The sequence below is a fragment of the Taurulus bubalis genome (assembly GCF_910589615.1).
Source record: "Taurulus bubalis genome assembly, chromosome: 18".
Taxonomy (NCBI): Eukaryota; Metazoa; Chordata; class Actinopteri; order Perciformes; family Cottidae; genus Taurulus; species Taurulus bubalis.
In genome coordinates, this window is record NC_136606.1 from 3,573,984 (window position 1) to 3,597,400 (window position 23,417).

The 23,417-nt window shown below is 47.5% G+C and overlaps 1 protein-coding gene across 1 annotated transcript; it reads right to left on the minus strand.

Annotated features, from left to right (window-relative positions):
* Positions 1-32: 32 nt before the first annotated feature.
* epc1a (enhancer of polycomb homolog 1 a) lies at positions 33-21,489 on the minus strand. The gene is made up of 14 exons (XM_079233887.1): positions 21,008-21,489; positions 14,620-14,779; positions 12,926-13,071; positions 12,373-12,579; positions 12,097-12,245; positions 10,383-10,536; positions 9,090-9,248; positions 8,910-8,999; positions 8,592-8,740; positions 6,697-7,115; positions 3,550-3,701; positions 3,151-3,292; positions 2,377-2,782; positions 33-1,710 (listed from the first exon to the last, which is right to left on the minus strand). Exons 1-14 carry the CDS (start codon positions 21,158-21,160, stop codon positions 1,638-1,640), a joined length of 2,559 nt encoding a protein of 852 aa, XP_079090013.1. The 5' UTR covers positions 21,161-21,489; the 3' UTR covers positions 33-1,637.
* Positions 21,490-23,417: the final 1,928 nt, after the last annotated feature.

The following is a 23,417-nucleotide window of genomic DNA, read 5'->3' on the forward strand; positions in this document are numbered from 1 at the left end:
TGACACGGACGCCAAATGACTCACATTTAATGCCCTGGGCTTTATTGTCTTATTTTAGTGAGAGTTCCGTCACATTTTTTGTTTTTAAGTCTTTTCAGCCTCCAGGTGGGACAAGTAAACCTCAAGGATAAATCCTGCCATTGGACTGGGCATTCAGAGTGTGACAAAGACCAGAAGCACTACTAAGTAATGCTGCCTTTGTGCCTAACTCTTCACAGAAGAGAGTACATATAATTCCCCAAAGGAAGGCACCCAATACTTGTGGTTTTTTTTGGCCTTGCAGCCGTCTGGAGATTTTTTTTTTCAAAAGAAAAAATATATATAAAGAAAATAAAGAAAAAAAAAAAATGGGGAAGAGAGCGGAGAAAACTGACGCTTTTTTATTTATTTTTTTACCCTCCACCCTCTTCCCGCATTAGCATTTTTTGTGTTAATAAAAACTGGAATGATGAAACACGTACAGCGATTACTGCCCATTCACCTCCCTTGTCACCTTTTTGCATGAACAAGTAACAAATGAACAAAAAGAATGAAGTCTTTCAATTAACGAAAAGCTTACAATCAGGTTTACCACAAGAAAGACAGAAATACAAAAATAACTGGATTTTTTTGTTTTACAAAAATGTTTGTGGGATAAAACAAAAAATGTTCAGGGGACTCTGCTTGCATGAAAAAAAAGAAGAATAACCCCTTAAAAAACAAAAAAAACAATACAAAAGCAGCATTAATATTTATCAAAAAATCATGAACAAAAATAAAACATCACAAAAAAAAATAGTGCTTTAAATCAGAAGCAGCAGAGGCTTCTGGGAAGAGACTTCACCCCCGTTTTGTTACTTGTGTTTGGGACAATGTTAATGGAAGAGAGGAGCCTCATCTTCATCCTCCTCATCCTCCCCGGTCTGGATGTAGGTCACCATTGATTTTCACACGATCCACAGAGAAGCACAGGGACCCAACATAAACGTGTGTGTGTTTGTGTGTGTGTGGGGACCTGCTTTGTGTTCACACTATACAAAAATACCCAGGAGTCCGTAGCTACCTAACATTTACTACAGCACAGGAACCAACGAAGGTACAGTGTACAAATAAAAGAACTAAACAAACCCAGAAAACAAAGAAACTGTAAACACAGCACAATAAATAGATAGAAACAGCAGGCTCTGCACCATGCACATGATGTGTGATAAAAACTCTTCTCTATACAACTCCCACCTCTCTCACACGCGCCACAAGTCACTTGGCTTACTTTTTTTGTTTTTTCTCTGCTCTCCTTTTTAAGTTGGACTCCCAAGTGCAAAACATCACAAATGGACAGTTCTGTATTCAAGTAATATATATACACAGGGCGGGTGTGTGTGTGTGTGTGTGGGGGGGGGGGGGGGTAATACAAATATGTAGTTACTGTACAGATACTAATTTTTCCCATATTCATAATTTACAGATTTCAATCTTTTACTTTTTAACAAAAAAACAAAACGTTTTTTAAAAAGTATGAGAGATGAGAATTGCAAGCGAGCGGCTCCTCGGGGCCCCTCGGGCCCCCGGCGTCCTGTCGAGAGCCCCGCTGTCCCTTTTTGCATTCCCGATGCTACGATGCACAGCACCTAAAGCGTGGACTCCTCGCCGCGCCGCTACTACGTCACCTCCATGGCCACTGTGTTGTCCGCTATACTGTTCAGTGCTGGCTTGTCTTCGTCGTGATTATCCCTGTGAGGGAGAGAGAGAGAGAGAGGGAGAGAGAGGGAGAGAGAGAGAGATTAAAGCCTATGTCCTTGAGCGGTGTTTCTTCTTTCTTTGTCAAAAGCGCCATCTCTTAACTGTCCCAGATCTCAGCAAACACATTTTGTGAGCTCTTCTTTCAGGTCGACTCACGTGGATGCTCCGTTCTTTCTTAATTAAGATCTCACCGACTACTTAAACCGGAGGATTGTATGCATCCGTACATCTCTGAGTAACTTCCCACTGCTAGAGCTCAGGCTCTGCGCTCTCCCTCTTCTCATCCTACCTCCACGACCGCACTCACCGGGTAACTTGGAGAGGATCTGTGTCTGGACCTTGTCTTTTCACTACTGGAGTCCCTCAAGGCTCCATCCTGGGTCCTCTGCTCTTCTCTCTGTACACCAACTCTCTCGGCTCATTCGCTCACATGGCTTTTCCTACCATAGCTATGCTGATGACACCCAACTGATCCTCTCGTTTCCCCAAATCGGAAACACAGGTTTCGTTGTTTCTTTGAGACGCCGCTATAAAGGAACTATTGTCTGAGCGCCCACTTCTGTACGGAGGCTGGAAGTCTGTGCAGCCTCGGTTCCAGTGCAAACTAATAACAACGTCAGTGTGTACGAACATCTCTAATATGTATCGAGGCCTCACCTCGAGCCCATGTCCATGGACGACGCTCCGGGGACTTTGGGCATCTGCAGGTTGGTGGTGGCCGACAGCTTTAAGGCAGAGGGTGGCACGTTGCCGAGGGTCCGGGGAAGGTGGCGTCCGGCCATGCTGGCGGCCGACGGCACGCTCAGACAGATGTTGTTCCCGATGAGGACCTGAGTGGTGGCGGTGGGTGCGGCGGCGGCGGCGGTGCAGCCCAGGATGCCCAGCGCGGCGGCCGCGTGGGCGCCGGGGGTGGAGGCGAGGACGGCGTTGGCGGGCGAAGGGGTGGCCGAGTTGGAGGAGGGCTGGAGGAAAGCGGGCGGCGCCGAGGCGGTGGTGTGCGTCGACTGATTGGTCTGGTGAAGGGACGCGGTGCCGCTGGAGAGGTGCAAGCCTTTGAACACACCTGGCGGGCAGAGAGACGGTGAGAATCAATATTCTATGCAATAGATCCCGTTTGAGAAGCTTTTGCGGACGTCGTCATTGAGATGCAACTCAGAGATAATTTTAAAGGCCATTGGTAGTGCCGTTATAACACCGGCATCTTACTGAGAAGTGGCTTAAATGTCCAATCGTTCCCAATTTATATACGCCGGAGAAATGGGGCGGGGTCTATCGACACTGGCTCCACAGCTGGAAATATGTCGCTGTGTGTTCAGTTGAATTAACACCCGTGAAGAATACTTTTTCCTTCTCGGATTGTTTTCATTTAAAAGAACTTTTAGAGACAAAAGTATGAACATATAAGCACATTTCCCCCCCCCCCCCACTCACCTGCACCTGGCAGCACCCCGTTGACTCCCCCTGGCGGCCCGAGCTCCTCTTTGGACTTGAAGGCCAGCAGCTGGTCCGTGGTGACGAGGGCCGACGCAGCAAACTGGGCGCTGGCCTGGTCCAGCGTCTTGGACGCGAGTGCCTAGAGATGGAAAGCCAGACAGAAAAACGTGACCGCTCCGCTCGACATGCATGTAAACCGATGGAACTGCAGAGTCAGCGCTTGTGGTGGGAACCCGAGCCAGTGGATTTCTACCGCTCGTGGGAAAGGAATGAGGACGTGTCCCATTTCCTGGGGATCGGCGAACTGACTGTATAACTGCGAGGAGTCCTCAGAGTGAGACTGAAAACCCTCTCCAGTTGCCAGTCTGACTACGAGCGGCGTCCGTCCTCACTGACCTGTGTGTTGGGAGCCGCCGCCGCCGCCGCCACCGTTGCCGTCACCGCCGCCGGGTTGCTGGCTTGTTGCTGCTGCTGGCTCTGGTGCTGCTGCTGCTTCTGCATGAGGGCCAGCTGCTCCTGGTGCTGCTGGTACTGCTCGGCCGTGAACACTGTGGACACAAGGGAGGGGTTAAGACCTGCCGTTTCAAAACAATAACAAAGAGGCGGGACATCCACTGCGTGGTTCAGTCGCTCTACTTGGCATTTAGGCGAGACGGCGGGCTAACAACAGACGGGGGTTTATTTTTATGGGACTTGTATTAAAGCTCACAGCGGCTTATTCTTTGTGCACATATTAATCTTTTTTTTTTTTGGTCAGGAGAAGAAAAGTACAGTAAAGCAGTAATTAAAAAGACAGGACAGCCTCTATTCCTCCTTATCAACATGCTCCCAGGACGCTCCTCAACAAAGTGGTTTCCTCACGATTTATAATTACAGAAGCAGCTGTGCAGAAACACAAAACACGTCCAAGGAAACGCGAGCTAAACGTCAGGTTTGAAGGCTCGGCCAACACAAAGTCTCACCCACCCGGCGGGTAAACACCCCGGAGGCCTGACTGTGCAGCTTTGCCCTCACACGGGGAAACAAGGCGCTCTACCCGAGGCTTTATCTGAGTGGTCGGTGCAGCGAGCTGCCAGGAAACGTTGCACTGTCAGAGAAAGAGTCGAGCGGGAACCAAACAACAAAACAGAGTGATGCACGAGGACCGCACACATAATAAAGAGCGTATCGAGTGACAGAAAGCCTTGTTGGGAGTCTCATATCTGTTAAATTAGCAGGAACGTAACGACACAGAAGCGTGAAAACATTTTGTCCCAACAAAAATCGCGAAAAGTAACTTGAGATTATCCTTTTTGGCCGTAATTGTGCAGCTCTAATAGTGGCACATGTTTCAGATGAAGATACTGCATCGCAGGAACAGAAATAGCAAAAGAGGAAGAAAACGAAAAATGAGGTCAAATTTGACAGAACCACAAATTGTGCATATGTGCACAATATGAGGTCACTGAATGGGATCAACCTCAATAAAGCATAGTTTAAAACCCAAAATAAGGTATGTACTTTGGCGTCTTGTGGACTTTTTTCCCCCTCACAGCAGACGTTTGCCTCGTCATGAAAGCACAGCTGTTTCCAATAACAATAAGGATCGTTATGATCAGGACCCTGAAACCGAAAGCAGCTAAATGGAATTCGACTTCGGTTTTCCTCGTCAGCGTCTTTCACAAAAAGCCTCATTTACTAATACAATCAGGACCCCTGGGCGTCCAGCGGGAGCCTGGACAGAGCGTTTTAGAATAATGCAGCAGAATAAACGACCAGGACCAAAGGAAAGTATGACGCAACAGAACAGTTGGAACGCCTCTGATGCAACTAGAAGAGGAAATTAAGACTGTGCCATTAGATTTCTCTAGAAAACCACCAAAGCAGAGCAACGCCCACTCGTACCTCCACGCTGTGGGTTTAACGCTGCAGCTGGCGTGTTTTAACCTCATTCCACTTACAGTGGCAACTATTTATTTCCTTCACAAAATACAGGCATCGATGCACACTTATACCCTCAGTCTGTCCATTAGCAGCCCATCTAAACAATAACATTGTACAAACAAAAACATACCACAACATGTACATTTCTTGCAAGATGATGTACCTTTTTATACTGATCATTATCAGACATCTAAGATTTGTGTAGAAAATCCATAACCGCTGACTATATTGACATCAAGGCCAATTAAACAGAGTATTTTTCGTCAGATCAGGAAGTTGGGGCAGACGAGGCATATCCAAATAGATAGGAACCTTCCTAAATCCTTACAAAATCTTCTTTGCAATCTTTCCTTGACCTTATTTGCCACCAAGTGGGAGAAAATAACATCGGAATAAATCACATCGCTCATTTCTTTGATATTCTACATGTTTTCCTGAAGCAGCCCAATGTGGTTCAACCGTTACTACCACCAGGTTTCTACAGCCACCAGTCCAGCATCTCAATACGAGACCATTTCTAATGGGCCCTGGGAGCAGGAAACGAGTCCTTATAGTCTGGAGGGAGGGCTTGAAGCCCGGTTGTGTGATTCCCAGCATCATGGGAGCCGTCTACCTGCGAGGAGCCTCAAAAAATGTGTTGCACAAGAGCAGCAGCGACACAACGCTGAGCGTTTAGGCCCAGCTTCCCCCCTCATTGTAACCATTGAATACTCGCATGCACAAAATACTAAATAACGGCACCTCACATCATTTCATGCATGGAGAATTTTTCCAATTACACCCCTCCCCCCCACGCACGCCACACTGGCTCCTTTCTGTCGTACAGAGAGGAGCCTCTAATTATTTTAGCAGGCGCCGTTTCCTGTCGCACCTTCTGGTTGAGCTCTAATAAATCTTTATTCATAAAATAAAAAAAAAACAGGTAGGTAAAAATCAAGCAATGTGATTGGTTCATAGCCGTTAAATAACAACCAAATGTATGTAGTCCAATTTATTTTTGCACTTTCAGTCCCCCAGCATGGAACTGGTTACAGAGAAGTTAGCTGCTAAAACCAGGAGCGGTTTGAGCAGTTCCCATCCCTGCGTTAACAAAAGGCTACACAATGTTTTAGACCATGCGAGCAAGCAGGGGCTCAGCAGAAATACACTAACCGCTGCTCTCAATCACCACCATTCAGAAACTATCCGATGCGGTCTCGACACGAGACAGATTAAGGCTGTAAGTGGCCACACAAGAGTGGAACGCTCTCCAGAGCCGACGGCCAACCGCCACTCAGGGAGCGGAGCAACACAACACAGCCCCACCACGCCACACACACACACACCTCCATAATGCAACATGCAAATAACGCTAGCCTGCGACAAAAAACGTTCACATTCTATATTCAAAATAGGAAGCGTTTCTGACTATCATTCTGCTCTGCGCCCTGATGTTGCATTCAGTTTAGGCGATTATCAGACAGCTTATCAAAACTTAAATAAATTGTCTCCTTGCGATGCAAAGACACCTTTGCTTGTAACGCAATAAAAGCAACAAATCCAATGAAAATATTTAGTGGTACAATGTTGAGACGCACAAAGCCAAAAGAACCCGCTGAGCAGAGGAAAGGACTGACTCACCGTGGACAGGGGTGGGAGCCGGGCCGGTGCGGTTCTGGGAGCCGACTCCTCCAGACAGGGTCCGGGTTAGTCCTGACACAGTCCGCCTAAAATCCCTAAATCCTCTGCGAAACAAGTCTCCTCCACCCAAGGGGTGATGGGATAGCGTCCGTGGTCTGAAGTGCCTCCAGCGGCAACATTTAATGTTCAAAAGAATCTGGCTGAGGTCCATAGGTGTGGGCAATGACGACGAAGACGATGAGGCGGAGGGGAGGTGGGGGGGTCTGGCTGGGTCCGAGGTATTGGTTTCTGAGGTACTGGCGTTGGAGTTGCGGAGCGGCGACCGTGGAAGTGGCGAGGAGAGCAGTCCGGGCTCCGGGTCAGAGTCCAGGCTCTGACAGATGCTGTTTAGATCCGTTTGCGCTCTATCCAGCAAGATCCTGAAGCAAAAACAAAAACACATTCGAATGAATCCCCATTGGTAAGAACATGCTGTATTTATTATCAGTGCATTCCAACAGCCTTTGGTTACGACTGAAGTATTGGACGAGAGCATAGGATTCGTGGAATTACAATGTCCAGTGGAAGAGTACCAATTATAGCTGGGTATTGCCCAAAAACATGCAGTTCTGGCTCGAGTACAGAGCAGAACACAGCAGTCAGTTTTACAGCCGCGCAGCTGCAACGCTTAAAATCCAGAAGAACAGAGGCAGCGTTGGCATTTTAGAGCCTTAACAACAGTGCCGTAAAATGTTTTTATTATTATTTTAGCAACCAGAGCAAAAGGCCGTGAAGTTAACCGAATCAAAACGGGCCAGTGACATTTTCAGATTGCGTACCAACATTGCACAGGAGAATAAAAAACGCAGCAAGCTAACGCAACCGAAGCATCGCTATCGTACGCGTCGGCCGTATCCGAGATGCTCTGGTCCTTCGGTCTCCCTCGGGGGCAGGCGATGAGGTCAAAGGTCGCTCGCAGACAGAAACAGAACATCTCTAATCTCATGTCCGCCTGACCCGGTCGTGCCGCTCCGACAACACCTGGAGCCGGTCGGCGCCATCGCTCAGCCGTCTGTGTGATTACGGAGACGCGAGACAAAGCCGGGGCACATTTTTTTACGTCTTCGACTCGGTCGAAGCTACGTTTTCTGATTTTGGCCCAAAATGGGACCGCCGTGTTCATCCTTTCGCCAGCCAGCTCGATATTCATAATAGGATGCGCCCGCCAAATGATCGCTGGGAGCCTGCCAAAGCGCCGGTGTGGTAAACAACCTCAGCAGCTACAGCCAACACTTGGCTGATTTCCCTTTCTCCGTATCGGCGCTGGCAGCATTCCTACACACATTTCATTTCAGATGTTCTCAGACTTCAGTTCCTTTCCCTGAATTTGTAGGTTTTCATGCATACGATGAATGCAGGGGCAACATGAGCACGTCACACCAGGAGACACACTGGATTTAAAAGGCTTCACGGAATATGAAGTCATGCATACATCTACATTTTTGATTTGGCCAAATTTCCAGGACTTGGAAACAACCCACTTGCATTGTTTTGCTCGTCAGGTTTCATACACATTTTGACCAATGGGTTTCCATGACTTTAAACCAAATTTCCATGACCAAACATTTTGTGAAAATACACATTTTCAGTGTATACATGAAAAAGTGCAAAAAATGTAGTATTTAAACTAATGGATAGGGAGTATGCCTGCTTATATTTTGAGCGTCTTTCTTTTAAAAGCATATTAAATATTTCAAACTCAGCGTAAATGAACGTCATGAATACATGAATATAATAACCATTTTTAAAACTCCATGACTTTTCCAGGTTTTCCGTAAGAACCCTGCTCGTGAATCCAAGCCGTCACAGATCAAATCTCGGGGGGAAAAAACGAAAACGGCCAGACTTGAACTCACCTTCCCCCTCTGCCGATGCGGCGCCGTGCCAAACCAATGCAGCGCCGCGGCATGTTCAGCGAGGTCAGACAGTAGCGGAAGCGCGGGTCTCCGAGCCCACCCTCTGACGGGCTTACCCAGGGCCAGTTGCCGCTCTTGTCCGGGCGAGTCTGGAGGAGGAGAAGCAACAAAGAAAGATATTATAAAGACAAGAAAAGACCAGCCTGCATTGTTGCATCGTTTGTGTCCAGCAGGGTGTGGAAGACGAGCAGCCAGACTGGCCGGGCCTGGCTGTCGGCGCTATAAATAGAAGCGCGGGAGTCACGGGAGGGCACTCACAGCGTAGTACTGACAGCCGCTCTTCCTCCTGAACGCGTAGCAGCCATCTGGGTCGTTCTCCTCTTCTGCCTCCGACGAACCTGAATGGATCTGCACAATACAAAACAACGGAAATAAATGAGAAAACTCTAACACCTTCTTTTGTAAAGCAGTCGGCGTGTTACTGGACCGTCGCCTCACCTGGGAGAAGGGCTCTTCGTCCGAGCTGGGGAAATCGTACTGGTTGAGGTCCTTGGGATTGAACACAGAGGGCCCCGAATGTTGAGGCGCCGACAGAGGCGGGATCTTGGGTTTCTTTTCATATTTCCTTTTGGTCCGTACGGCCTCTGTCTTCTCCGGCTGTGCGTGGAAAGAAACCGGGATTAACGTTTAGACTACAGTCTAAAAAAAAAAAGCCATTTTCAAGATGCAAAGCAATACCGGCGGCGGTGGTCTACGCACAGGCGGAGAGAGTGTGTGTGTGTGTGTGTGTGTGTAAAAGAGGCATTGATATGCAGATGGCAGCATGTGCCAGATGCCGCCGCCGAGCCAGATGGCTGCCCCTCCCCTCCTCAATCCAACCCTGTGCCACCGCTCACCCAAACTTCCCCACAGGGACGACCCCCCCCTCCTCATCCCCATCTGAACAGACTCCAACTCTACCAGGATTAATCGGGTCCCATTCAGCCCCTCAGACGTAAGGGGACAAAGCAAACAGAGCGGCAGGGACTCTCCAGCGCGGGACTGCTGTGTCAAATCAGCGGAAGATGTCAGGGTTAGTGTGACGAGGGAGGAGACCGAGTTGAACCGGGGGGGGAAAGGAAAAAGCGTCTGTAAACAAAAGGGAAAAGTCAACCAGCTGGTAGAGTAGAGGAAAGAGGAAGCGGAAAAATGGAAGGAGGGGAATTGTTGCCTCCCTGCAGGGGAGAGGAAGGGCGGTTGGACACTGAAGCTAATGAAGTCATGAAGAGAAGAGGTCACACAGAGTTCACAATACTGCTGTGTAATGAAGTGCTACATTGTCGAAGCATACGGCGACTTGGCCTTACATTAAACGCCTGAGTCTGAAGGAGTCGGCACATAAAGTGCGAACCCGACCGCCTCGATGACACGACTCTGATTACCAGAGTGCACCAAAAAAGGAGTGAAACGCATCTGAGAGACACCAGAGCGTTGGAAAACCAATTCCCATAATGAGCGTCTTTGGAAAAACAGATGTGCATCATCATCTTCTTCGCAAGTTAACATACTCCCAATGCGGCATAGAGTTTCATAAATATATACCAGGTTGCCATTTTAAAAGTATGCACCTTTTTACAGATGGAAATGTCAAGATCTCCTTTGAGTCCGTGTTGCACATACAGCTCCACGCTCCAGCCTTCATCGATGTGTGACTCGAGTCACGAGTGCAAAGTCAGTAACGTTTTCTCACCATCACGAGCGGCAAAGAAAGGATAGAAAACTCTGTTTCCGTGTGAATGCAGATGGACTTACTTTCTTGTAGTCCTTCATGTCCAGGTGGTCCTGGTGTCGGTACTGGTTGCTGCTGGACGGGGGAATGATGGGGATGGTGTAGACGGGCTTCACCAAAGCTCGCTGGGCGAGCGCCTCCGCCATCACCTCGCTGCCGAAGTCGGGCATTACATTCCTGACAGAGAGAGGAAGAGAAGAGGAGACGGTGAGCTCTTATTTACAAATAAACCGCAGAAGGGATTCTTTTATGGTTAAACTGAACCACTTCATCAGCTCACTCAGTCCCAGAATGTCTCAGTACAGACGGCGCTAAATATAAATAATTAAAAATGGACGCGTGCTTTAAGATGCTTTACAAACGGACCAAATGAGGTGCAAGTCGTTAATCAGAGGAATGGCTCATTCAAATTAAAAGGGATTATTGAAATGCTAATAGGTGTTTCATGATATTGTAAATTCATCACCCCTACTTTTGTCCATGCAAACACTAAACAGTTACTTGATTAATTAAAAAAAACAACTGACTGATCAGTAATAAAGCAGCCAACTGTTTATTATTGACATTTACTGCACTAAGTACTTAAAAGCATGTAGTATACAAAGTATGTCACATGGAGAAACCTGTGCACACTGTATAGGAATATATAATGCAATATTCCACAAAGCAAATGCCAGTCTGCAACAGACAAAAGGACCTCAACTCCAGTGTGTAGGAACAGCCCAAAACACGCCTGTCAGACTGCACACGCCACGCAGAACACCTGGGTCCCCATAATATCATGAAGTGGGCCGGAGAAGCCATCTATTGAGAACAGAGTGGTCCAATCTCAGAGTGAAAACTGGCAGCGACGCGCCGGCTGAAACCAGACCGGGGGATAACCAGAGGAAATTGAAATGTCACTACAAATCAAAGGCACTTCAAGGAGAAGGGTCCAATTTAAGCTCACACCGACAGCTGCTTTCAGAGCAAATCCATTCCGTTCGCATGTCGTGTTCAGATGGATCAGGAAGGCTCCACGGAGGGGAACGAAGAACAATTCAAAGAGGAACTCGGAGGAGAAAAAGAAGGTAAGTGAAAACACCAAACGCAAACATGCAGTTGTGTACTTCCTAACAAACTGGGGGAAAGGATCCTCGCAGCCGCAGAGGAGTCAATAAGCTAATTTGCTCCCGACACCACTGAATAAAAACTATGACTTATGAAATGATAATGCATGCATGCAGAACCGTGGCCCCAATTAACACGAGCAGCGAAGCCCGACTTTACAGAACATATCGGACTCTTGACACTATCAATCTCGTGTCCTAATGGCCTCTACTCGGGGCTTCAACTTGGCGAGTAAACAAAAGCCTAATCAAACATGAAGGTTAGCCACGGCGCGGCAAAGGGCTGACATCGCCACCTTTGCGGCTTTCAGGGAGACAAACAATTAGCGCTGAAGCCGTTTTTTTTCCGAAACAAAAAACACTGCTGGATGAGAGCGAGAGCGCGGCGGCATGTTATCTCCTCCCCCAAAAGAACCCGGATCCGTCCATGAACATCTGTCGTCTCATCAGAAGAGCGAAGCACGCGTTTAGCATACTCCTGCGTCATGAATCCCTGTGAAGAAAAGCCTCCTAATAGCAGCTACTTGCCTAACAAGGTAGTTGATGCAGTGCAGACAAGCCTAACAGCCACCGCCAAACTCTCGCTGGGCCAATTTCCCTCCCTCCTCCGCCGCTGGGTTATTCTTACCTCTTCTCCACAATCTCCAGCGTGAGGTGCAGCAGTTCCCTCTTGCTCTTTTCTCTCCTCTTGATCATCTCCAGGATGGTGACAGCTCGGCTCAGGTCCCTGCGCAGCTTCAGCATCTTCTCGTACGATGCCTCGTCATTCTTTCGATTCTGGAAATGGAACGGCGACGATTCACACATGAGGCCGTAAAGCGGTGTCTCATTTATACTGAAATGTGCAACTACCGGCCAACAGAGAAGCCGTAACTTGCATGCAAACTGGTACGCAGATTCCTACCTTCCTGGTCTGCATCTTCTCCGTCCGTCGGCGGAAGGCCACGTAGGGGTCGCTGGTGCTAGCGCCGTCCCGCTTCTCCCCTTTGACGTTGGGGATGAGGCAGCCGCCCTTGCTGGTTTTCCTCTTGCGGCTCCAGTAGTCAAACACCTCCTTGATCAGCTCGTCGTCGTCCTTCAGCAGCAGTTTGGCCTCCTGGAGGCTGACGAGCTGCGGAGCAACAAGACCGAGAGTCAGTGGAGAGGTCAGGGCCACGACAATGAACTGACCAGGTACTCGTGTCGCTTGATGTTCAAGAGACGGAGAGAAACTGTGTTTTAAAACAAGCTGCAGTCTTTTTAATAACAAGGAATGAAAGCAGTAGCTTGTGAGCAGGAAACACAGCCGCCTTCCTAAACTATTAAGGAAACCCAAGGACTTATGCAATGACCTCTCAAATTAATAAACGACAGGGTAACCAGTATTTCATTCACGACAGAGTAAAGCACAGTCTAACGCAGCAGGCTTACGTATCATGTGTCAAAGCAAACCAAAAGATGTGTGTGTGCAAACCTACCTGCTGTCCGCTGCCTTTCTCCAGTCGGTCTATCATTTCCTCAAACTGCAGGGCTGTGATTTCCATTTTCTTCTTCAGCTTATTCACAAAGGTCTCATCCTCGGAATCTAGGTCGTAGTCCGGCTGCTCCGTATCCAGACTGAAAGCTGTGAGAGGGAGACGAGTCGGTCACTGAGGAGACTCGAAAAGGCACCGCCGGGAATAAGACTCCCTGAAGTGGACGCAGCGAGCCGGCTGCACTGTGCATGAACTTTCTAGACTTATTATTAAATAATGATGACATATTGAGGGATTTCTAACATATTTTATCACTCAGCAGGGGGAGGAAAATAGGCACAGTTTCACAATGTGTTGGATTTGATGTGTTTCAAGAGCAAACGTGATCTCTCAAAAGTGAAGAAAGTACCAAGTCATGGTTCTATAACGAGTCATTTGGATTTAGCAGCAGTGCATTTCAGGTAAAGTCTGGAAAACACAAGCCACGGGGCATGAAATGATGCAGATGCCTTTGTCGCCAGACAACTGCTGCTGGACTCTGTTCAAAAAAAGAAACACTATTTTATCATGACAAAGCACCGTGCTCGTGTTTGCCTCTGTGCCTTCCTCAAACTCAATGAAGCGGTGCTTCAGGACAAACACCCGCATCCAGGCTGGGAACCTAACCAACCACTTAGGAAATACTGCCTGTGGCGAGGGTTGTTTCTTTTTGCCCTACAAGCTGGTCTGGCCAGAATCTCAAACCATGGCCTGGAACATAATAATAGTCTAGTAAAACGCAGGAAGTGGCAGTCTGTTATAAAAAAAGATCACACGTTTGCTGCAGTGTCGCTATCTTAGCTGCAAAGTAATCAACATTGTAACCTGTCAAAACATGAAGTATTTGGAAAGGTATGCAGCATTCCTTCTCACCGCCCAGACTTTAAACTGTTAGAAAACAGAGAGACAGAGCTGTAAACTCGGGTTTACACAGTGCAGCTAATGGCTGCAGCACACAGGGAAACGAAGCGCTCCGTTGGTTCAAGGCCTCCCTCTGGTTCAGATGAAGGAACGTCTATAATCAAGTCGCTTTAAGAACTTAAAAACAAAACGAAACATGCATCCGCAGACTGCAAACGTAGTTTTAAATGTTATGTAGGAACACTGGCGACAGACGGCAGATACAGCACTTTGTTTTTGTTAGAGACCTATTCATTTCACCGGTGCAAATATGCCAAATTTAAAAAGCTAATTTTGAACGGAGCATACCCTCATTGATAGTCCGAACCAATAACCCACTGACCCCTAATTTGTTTCACACATGGCTGCCCGCCGGCAACACTTTCAGAACATTTTTCTGGAATTCACACATCTGCTGGGAGACCCTCCAGGGACGACAACCATCACAGAGCGTGTCGGGACAGACATGCAAGACGGGACTTTCCCCACATGAAAAGCTGCAGAGTGCGATTTTCCACATACGGACGTGATTTTTAGCGTCCACATAAATAAGCCTTCCACATGACGAATCTGACATTGTTTTCTTTGCACATGATTTGACATAAATGAGGCAGCCGGTCTGGACCGACATGCACAACAACACAGGTCTGCATCTCTCTCTCTGACACACAAAGCCGGCAACAACATCGCCACGTGCTCGCAGACCACTAACGCGGCGGTTAAGAGGATAATCCCGTCGCATGCGGGCCGCTACTCACGCTGTATGTGAATAAGCTGCTTTGGCATCTTGAACTCCCCGGGGTAGAGGGACTCGTAGTGCGTGATGTTGCGCTCGGCCTCGGGGACGGGGATAACCATGTTGTCCCGCTTCTCGCCGTACACCTGCTGCGCCGAGATGGCCCGCTGGAGATGGTGCTCCTGGAAGAGAGAGAGAGAAAACATACGTTTACATTAGACTGTCTGCAGAAAGAAAACTGTTGTCCATAAATATCCGCTACGCACCCACATATAGAGCAAGATTGATTTAGTTGGGGACAAACATACCAGATAAACCGAGTACAGGAACCTGGTCTCTTTCAGAGAGGACCAACAACCGCAAAATAACCGAGATATTCCAAGTTACCAGTATCAACACACGGGATTTAAACAGGACAGGCTTAGCGGGTTAATTAATGTGGCAAAAGTTTCCGAGGTCACTCCACACAATCACAAACGACAGCACACAAGAGGAGAGATTACAATCTCAAACCCTCATTAGACTCGCTGGATAAATGCTCAATATGTTCCAGAGGCTACGGAGGAAATAGTTGTACAATCTTTAAAAATACAAAAAAAGGGAATTATAGCACGCCAATTAAAATGAGTGCAAAACATAGAAGCAATTATCCCCAATTGCTTCTTTTTTTTTAAAGAATAGGGCTGTCAGTCATGCATCAGCCGAAATCCTTTTCAATTCCTTCAACTGATAATCTTCCAATACCTTTTTTCTGCCATAGCTTATTTTTCAGCCTCGTCTATTATCATTTGTCGAGGCTCGTCTAGCCAGGCACGACATACTATCCGTCACATCACGGTCTTCAACGCTGGACCTCGAGAGAATTTGAGTCACTGGGAGAAGAACGCTGGAGGATTTGTGGGCGTTGAATACAACACGGCGAGAAACGAGCGCCGGCACCGGCGTGTGGATCCAATGCGAGCCCACAGAGGTGAGATCCAGTCAGGGCAGTCGTGCTTCAAAGCATGCGCTCTCAGGATGAGACGTCATGTTTTCAGCCCTGCAGAGGTAACCCCCTTACTATCACTACGGTGACTCGCCGTTTTCCTTTGATGCGGCTAAAGCCAGTCAGAGAGATAAGACCGAAGAGAAATCTGTTCCAAAGGTTTACCAAAAAAAATATATTCACATAAAAAAAAAAAAAGGACGTGCAGCTCAGATGAATCCAACATAAACATTAATCCTGTGCCGTGTAAAATATGCCCGATAGACCGACAAACATCTGCATTAATGAGCGACTAGAATATAAGTGTTGACCTACTTTAAGCCCTCGTAATAACATCTGCAGCTTATTACACATGTATGCTTCCCTCTGTAGTGAACTATCTTTGCAGGCCTTCTCTCGGCGGTTGATGCAACAGATGGCCAAACTGACTGAGGCCCATCTTGCTCTAACAAGTATTTTAACAGCGCTCTACTCATTTTACACTTTTTTCCCCCCATTTCACAGCCAAAGTTTTGGGTGGATTTGGAGATATGGGTCAGTGTTCAAGGACACGGCGGTTGTGGCTGGCGAATATAGCCGTCAACCCCCGAAACCATGCAAGTGCACGGCTAATTTTTATGACCCCAAAGCCAGTAGTGGGAGTATTTAAGTGGTTAGGGCCTTAAGTTTGACCCACAGCCAAGAGGAGCTCTGCGTGGCGTAACAGGAGAACCATATCAGAGCTGTGAGCTGGCATGAAGCGACACAGCGTGCGTCCAGCGCTAAACCATCTGCCCTTGGTAAGCTCATCCACAACCAGTCGCTGTACACTTTCTCTACAACCCAACATACAAAAGAAAACAGCTTATTGCTGTTGGCCAGAGCATTGTAGAGTTACCCTTGAAGCAAAAGTTACAGGCTACATCCATCACCCACTGCCTGCTGCTTAGTGGCTCCGAGACGACTTTGGGACGTGGACTTACACGCGCCACAAACAAATTGCCACCTAATCACAAATCCCTGGTGATTTGTCACCACGGAAAGCCGAGTGACTTAAACCGCGGTTGAAGTTTGCCGTGTTCGCACAAGCAAAAATCACAGGTTTCTGGGACGAAAACACAAACAAAAAGTGCTGCGTTTGGCTTCGATTGTCGCAGTGTGTGCAGACAGACTCGATGAAGCTTTCGCACAGCCTCGTCCACTGCCCACAAACACACACACGACGAACCACCAGATTCGTGTGATCCCACATTTAACAACCTTTTACTGAGGCACTCCAGAACGGTCGGTCTGAAACGGCTGAAGCCGAGGTTTCTCCGTCGCCAGAACTCAGCTACTCTTCACTTTAAAATGTGACACAATACACTCAGGTGAGTTTCAATGGCATCCTTGCAGATCCCCCAGCTCTCAGTAACCGTTTGACAGCTGGGGACCGAGTGAAATCTTTTTTTATCTGGCACATACTGCCAGTGATTGCAACTGAAAGCTACTGTACCGTACTCTGAAGGGAGCTGTGTCTTGAAATAGAGAAACATTAAACGTGACAGTTTATTGATGTGCACGTATACTGGTTGTGTGTTGGCATGGAATAACTGTCTATCAAGACTCTTACAAGTCAAATGGAAATGTGTACATCTAAATAATAACTCTGGTTCAGCTTAATTACATTGTGCATTGAGGTAAAACGTGTAGACGTGCAACCACTTGCACCTCAGACTGTGGGAAGCAAACCAGAGCGTCTCAAAGGAAACCAACCATCATCTCTAAAAGGTCCAAATGTAAAAGATGTTTCTTCCAGACATCCGTGAATATTGTGCACAGCACACCGGTGGTTACAGGGCTCCGATGACGAACACAAGAAGGCCGCTGCTTCGAGGAGTTGTCAGCCTCGGTGACATGACCTCATGTAAACTCTGTGAACCGGCGCTTAACCCGCACGGCGCGGGGTCTGTTCTCCCGTGTAACTTGTCAAAAACAAGCACCCCTCCCTGTGAACCCCACTGTCCCGACATGCCGATGAACCCTGAGTTAAGGAAGCAGGGCCTTGGCGCGGGATATCTAGCTTGGCAGATTGCGGCGGGCTCCACTGAGCTGCCTCAGACCTCGAGAAATCCTGATATTTTGCAGCTGTGATCCTCACAACCCAGGTTCAGAGCCTGGGATTTCCTCTGCTGAAGAAATGGGGCTTTTGAGAGCGGCACATGGGAAAAGTAAACCGTGTCTTTATAGGACCTCTTGCAACTGTCTGTTTTAATCAGAATGTAAAGTTCACACTCACTCTCACTCACACACACACACACACACACACACACACACACACACACACACACACACACACACGGCCTATTTCTTAAAGTGTGTTCATGCTGAAGCACTGAGTTGACTGGATTCTGTATTCATAAATTTAAGAAAAGAAATGTTAAAAAAAAGAGGGAAGAGTTTCCCAAAAACTAGATGATAATGCTTCCCGTTAATGGACGCACAGCGGGCACAAACGCTGAAACGCAGCGCCGCCCGGGCTCCCGACTGCGCCGCTTCTCAGAAAATATCGAACCCACTATTCTCTTGTTCTTTCCACACAAAAGGATCTGGGACGTCATCACTGTGGCAGTGCTGCTTTCTGTCACAGACGCAGAAGCAGATAGATTATTTGTTCTGTGTCTCTCTCTCTCTCTCACACACACACACACACACAGCACCTCTCGTTCCTTTCCATTTAACGTTCCCAAGAAAAATAGACGACTTCAACAAAAGTGTGGCCTCCAGCAGGTGTTTTCTCTCGGCTACCGGAGGAAGAAGGCAAGGACGTCCCGAGGGAAAGGCGATCTGCCCGTCTAACATCCGTTAAAGCGTAGCGATGCACGCAGCGAGACGAACGTTTTCTCTAATAAACCACCACAAATTACATCATTTAGGAAGCAAAGCATGCAACACTGCCGTTGGTGCATCGAAAGCTCTAAAACTGCAACGAGGGTGTGTTCCTCCAAAAAGCCCATGTGGTGATTGTGGCAAGTTCTCTCTCTAATATTCAGAGACGATTTAATTATCCGCAGCACCTCAAAGCGTACGCACACGTTCCCCTCATTACCAACGACGACCGAGGCTTGGAGGTGATTGAGAGAGCGAATCGGAGCCAAACAGCATCCGTCTCCTCCGTGTGCTTTCTCTAATCTCCGCTCGCTGACGAACGACTGCCATTCATTATGCAAACGGCGTACTTCTTTACGAGCTCCCTTTGTTTATTTCTCCTTGCGTCCCTACCTACATTGCAAATCATGACACTTTAATGAGACAGCCCATTGTGTGTTTGACCCCTCGTGAGCGGGATTTGATTCATCTATACATCTAACTATCAGTGCAAATGTGACAATCACAGACTCTCCGATTAGGCGATGGGACACAATGTTCCTGCTGGCCTATGGATGTACCGCTTCTTACGAGCTGCGACGTAGCACTGAAACGCACCGCCCCGAAACAGAACGTGCCTCCATGTGATGTCTGTTGAAAAGCCACAGGGGAGCACAGCGGTAGAGTTGCTTTATGCTGCGCAGGACCCAGTGCGAGCCCAGATTATTAGAGAATTAAGTGCCGTGTTCCCAGTTCCGCTGCAACTACTGATGGCGCACAAATTATGCTTTTAGAGGTTAATTATTTCTGTCAGGTTTGACACTGTGAATACTGATGAAGCAGACGTACAAAAAGGCACTTATTTTTGGCGATTCAAATTAGCCGAAAACAAAAGAAGTCACACAGCTATGGCTTTGGCTTATCGCTGATTCCAGGTGTACAACCTGGGCCACAAAAAGACATTCCTTCCCGCGTGCCATGATTGTTGTGCGTGCTTTCCCGCTTCTTAAATAGACAATATCCTCAGGTCAGCATGTGGTCACTCTGCCAGCTCGGCACAGTGAGACTCCATTGTTGCCGGACAGGATGTAGGTCAGGGAGCTAAGCCACGCACCGCCTTGTAGTAAAACGGTCCTCTTTATCTCTACCGTCACTCTGTTATGTAACGCCGCTGTGTGTGTACAGTAGGTGGGGGGGGAGGAGGACCCGCAGGGGGGGCAGGATTTCTGCTGACTTTGCAGGGCCCTGTATGTGCTTTCCTAGTGTTTGCGTCTGCTGAGGCGTCTCAGAAGAGTGACCAGCTAATACGCGAGCCATTGATGCTTTCTTTCGTGCTACAAATACACTCAGCTGTTACGCAACGACAACACACACCCATGAATAATCTAAAAGCAGTACCAGGTAAACACGTGGGAACGTTGACGCAAGTTGGCGAGCGTGTGTCGGAATAATAAGTGACTGGAGCCAACTTGTCTGTGTCTCCAGGCACAATGCAAAGTTAGTAGTGACAACCTGCTACACACCAGAGTAAACAAACTAGGGTGAAGTAGTACGAGAGAGACAAACAAATATTACACAATATCAATATTAACCACAAAAAATGAATATCTGATCAGTAATTTAACTATAGCGCTTAATGACAATCCGAAAGCCTTCGTTATAAACAACATTCTGCACGACAACTTCACAGAAATGTGCAGAAAATTACAAGATAAATGCATTAAACCCACACACACACACACTGAAGAACACACGCCTTGATCTGTTATGGTGCCTTTGAAGTCTTTTTTTTGGGGTTGCAATTTGCCCACCCCCCCCTCCTCAGTTTTCATTAATAAACACACTTTTAAAATGGCCACGCTGAAAACAGCAACGCAGGTTAACACTACCACGCATGTCCAAAACACACCATGCTCCCACGACACTGTGCAGCCCTGCAAGGTATGTTAAGATCAAATAAAAATAAAAGAGTGCAGAATATGCACGTTTTTGTTCTTCCCCACCACACACACACACACACACACACACACACACACACACACACACACCCTTCTCTACAAACTGGACAAGACAAGTGCAGACAGTGTGCAGCACACATGGTGGAGCCGGAGCTGTCAACACGCAACACCTCGCTGTCAAGCCGGGCTGTGGGGGGGTAGAGAGCGGGAGGGGGCTCACTGTCTCCCCCTGGCACTCGCTCGCGGAAAGTGCACCACGTCCGACGAGGCCCGTTTCCCGCTTGCCTTTCTTACCACAGAAGAAAGTCAACAAAATGGTGGAGCCGTTGCGAGTCACGTGACTGGCTTTGTGCTCCGCGGGGTTGCGATTTCGCGTAAAACGGCCGGACACAACACGGCTCACGGGTCAAATATCGCACGGCCGCGGCCCCGCGACGGCTCCCGCGCCGGTGCCCAGTCGCAATATTCGGTATTCGCCGAGAAGCCGTCGTGTGCACGGAGGGGGAAAAAAGGAGCAGATATGGCGGCCATTTTGCACAAGCTTGCGCAGGCAACATAGCGGCGCCCCCTCGGTGTGAAAGCACGGCCAAAAAAAAAAAAAATGGATCCGCCATCGGCCGGGCAGCAATGAAAAAACATACCGATTCCTCCTCTTTTTCCATCCCAGTCGGCATCTGCGGCACCGCCCGGTTGATCGAGGCATACTCGTGCAGGTCCGGCAAATCCTCGCAGCGGAAGACGGGTAGAGGCTTACTAGCATCCAGCGCCCGCGCCCGAAACGACAGTTTACTCATTCTTTTTTTTTTTTTTTTTTTTTTTTTATAATAAAAATTGCAGCATAAATCTATCCGATCTGCTAGGAATAACAGCAGGTCCGCCTTGAGGTCTCATGGATGAATCTGTGAGGAGTCAGTCGGAAAGGAGTGCAAAGGCGTAGGTCCGTAGCAGGCGCGCGATCAGAGCCGGGGCAGGCCCGGGTCTCGGTCGCTCTCCGTCGGTCTCGCTATTTCGTAGGCTCCGCTCTTCCTTCCCCGGTTCAATACGCCATGGCCAACATGGCGGACATTACAAACTCATGCAGCTCTCCGCTCGCTCCAAGCGGCCCAACCCCCTCGATCACACAAACAGCCATTCCCACGCAGTTTCGCACGCGTGCGCGCTCGCGAGACCCTTGGGGTACTTGGGGAGGGGAGGAGGGAGCGAGTAGCGAGGGTGGGGGCGAGATGCTGGGTGCTGATGAAGGGATGTGAACTTCCCAGGCTCGGGATGTTCTCTTTTTTGGGGGGGGGGGGGGGGTAATACGACAGGATGCTGCTGACGTATTAAAATATATTTATTAAATATAAAATAAAATCTGTAGCAATAGAAAAATAAACACCGCAGCAAAGCGATAACATGGCTCATATTTACATAAAACACATTAATGTTCATTATGAGAGTTTTTTTTTTTAACCTTACAAAGATAGATTATTTTTTAACTTCTGCCGTGTATTAATGTGCAACCAAAAATAGGACACCTGTTCTGCCTGTCAGATTCAATTCTTTTGCAGAGAGCGCCACCCTGTGGAACAAGCCCGATACTACAATTACAAGTTAACTGATCTGTCCATGCCTTCACTAACAGCCAAAACACTGCCATCCCTATTACTGTACTGTCATCTTTTCCATCATATATATATATATATATATATATATATATATATATATATATATATATATATATATATATATATATATATATATATATATATATATATGAATAAAGCTAGTGTAATGTAGGCTTATGAGAAATGTGAAGTTCTACATTTGATCTACATTTAAATTCACATTCTTCTTCGAGCAGTAATCCACGCTCACAGAAAATTACGACATGCCTACTTAAAACTACGATTCAATCACTTTTTTGGTCACTTTAACCACTTTAACTGGTGCAGTATAAATATTTTTTTTAAATACGTGTTTATTCTGCCTGTATATATAATAGTGCTATTGTGGATTATTTTTACTGTTTCTTATTTACTACAATCTCTTGCTGCTGCAATCCTGCAATTTCCCCACTGCGGGACTAATAAAGGACTATTTTATCTTATCACAGAACACGGTTTCACAAACATACAGTAAAATGACTGACCCACTTTTTCAGTTTTGACAATGTGCAGAAGCAACTAAATAAGCAACACGCTACAATGTTGTTTCTAATGGTCCTTATTCAACGCTATGGCCACAACAAGTGCAGGAGAGATCCAGGGATTCACCCCTTATCAAGCAACAGAAAACAAGATTCACTCAGACGGGCAACGTTGCTTCATCCCAGTGTTGCAACATCGCCTTGTTTGCAACCGTCAGAAGTGGAAACCAGTACGGTCTTCTGCTGCCGAATCAGAAAAAACTTCAAGAGCGGGGAAAACTGTGCATCCTGATGGGACACATTACTGATGCACTGCAATGTTCTTTACATTCGATTGCCACTTTTCAGCCACTGCACCGCAACCGTCTGGATGTTAATTGAGATCGAACAACTCTCGGGTTGCCTCACACCAACAAGGTCAGCAACCGCAAAAGCCAATCATTTGTGAATTGCTGAAGGCAACGTGTTTGGCACAAATGTTAAGGCCACGTTCTAAATCAAGGGAATGATAATGGGGGAAATAATTCTGCAAACAGCTGCTGAACATCTCAACATAAGGTTGGTGTAAATGTGGCCCAGAAGGGTGACAAGCATAAAGAAGGGGCACACATTACTGATATTTGGTTATTCAGCATCTGGTGCACTAACACAGGCCAAGAAACAGAGAGGTGGACACACGCATAACTGCTACTTCAACAGAACAGGTCACAGCTGCGTGCTTCAGGTGTAAGCATCAAGCTGAACTAATGGGCCCAACTGTTAAGTATACTCAGCAAGAATCGATTTGGAAACTCTAAAACCTCGCTCATGCCAAACTTCCTCCTTGCGGAACAAGAGCAAGCCTCATTATGGATGTTTCAAAAGACCAATATCTGCATTATCAGGCTTCCCCACCAACTGTCCTCTCTGAACTGTTTGCACAG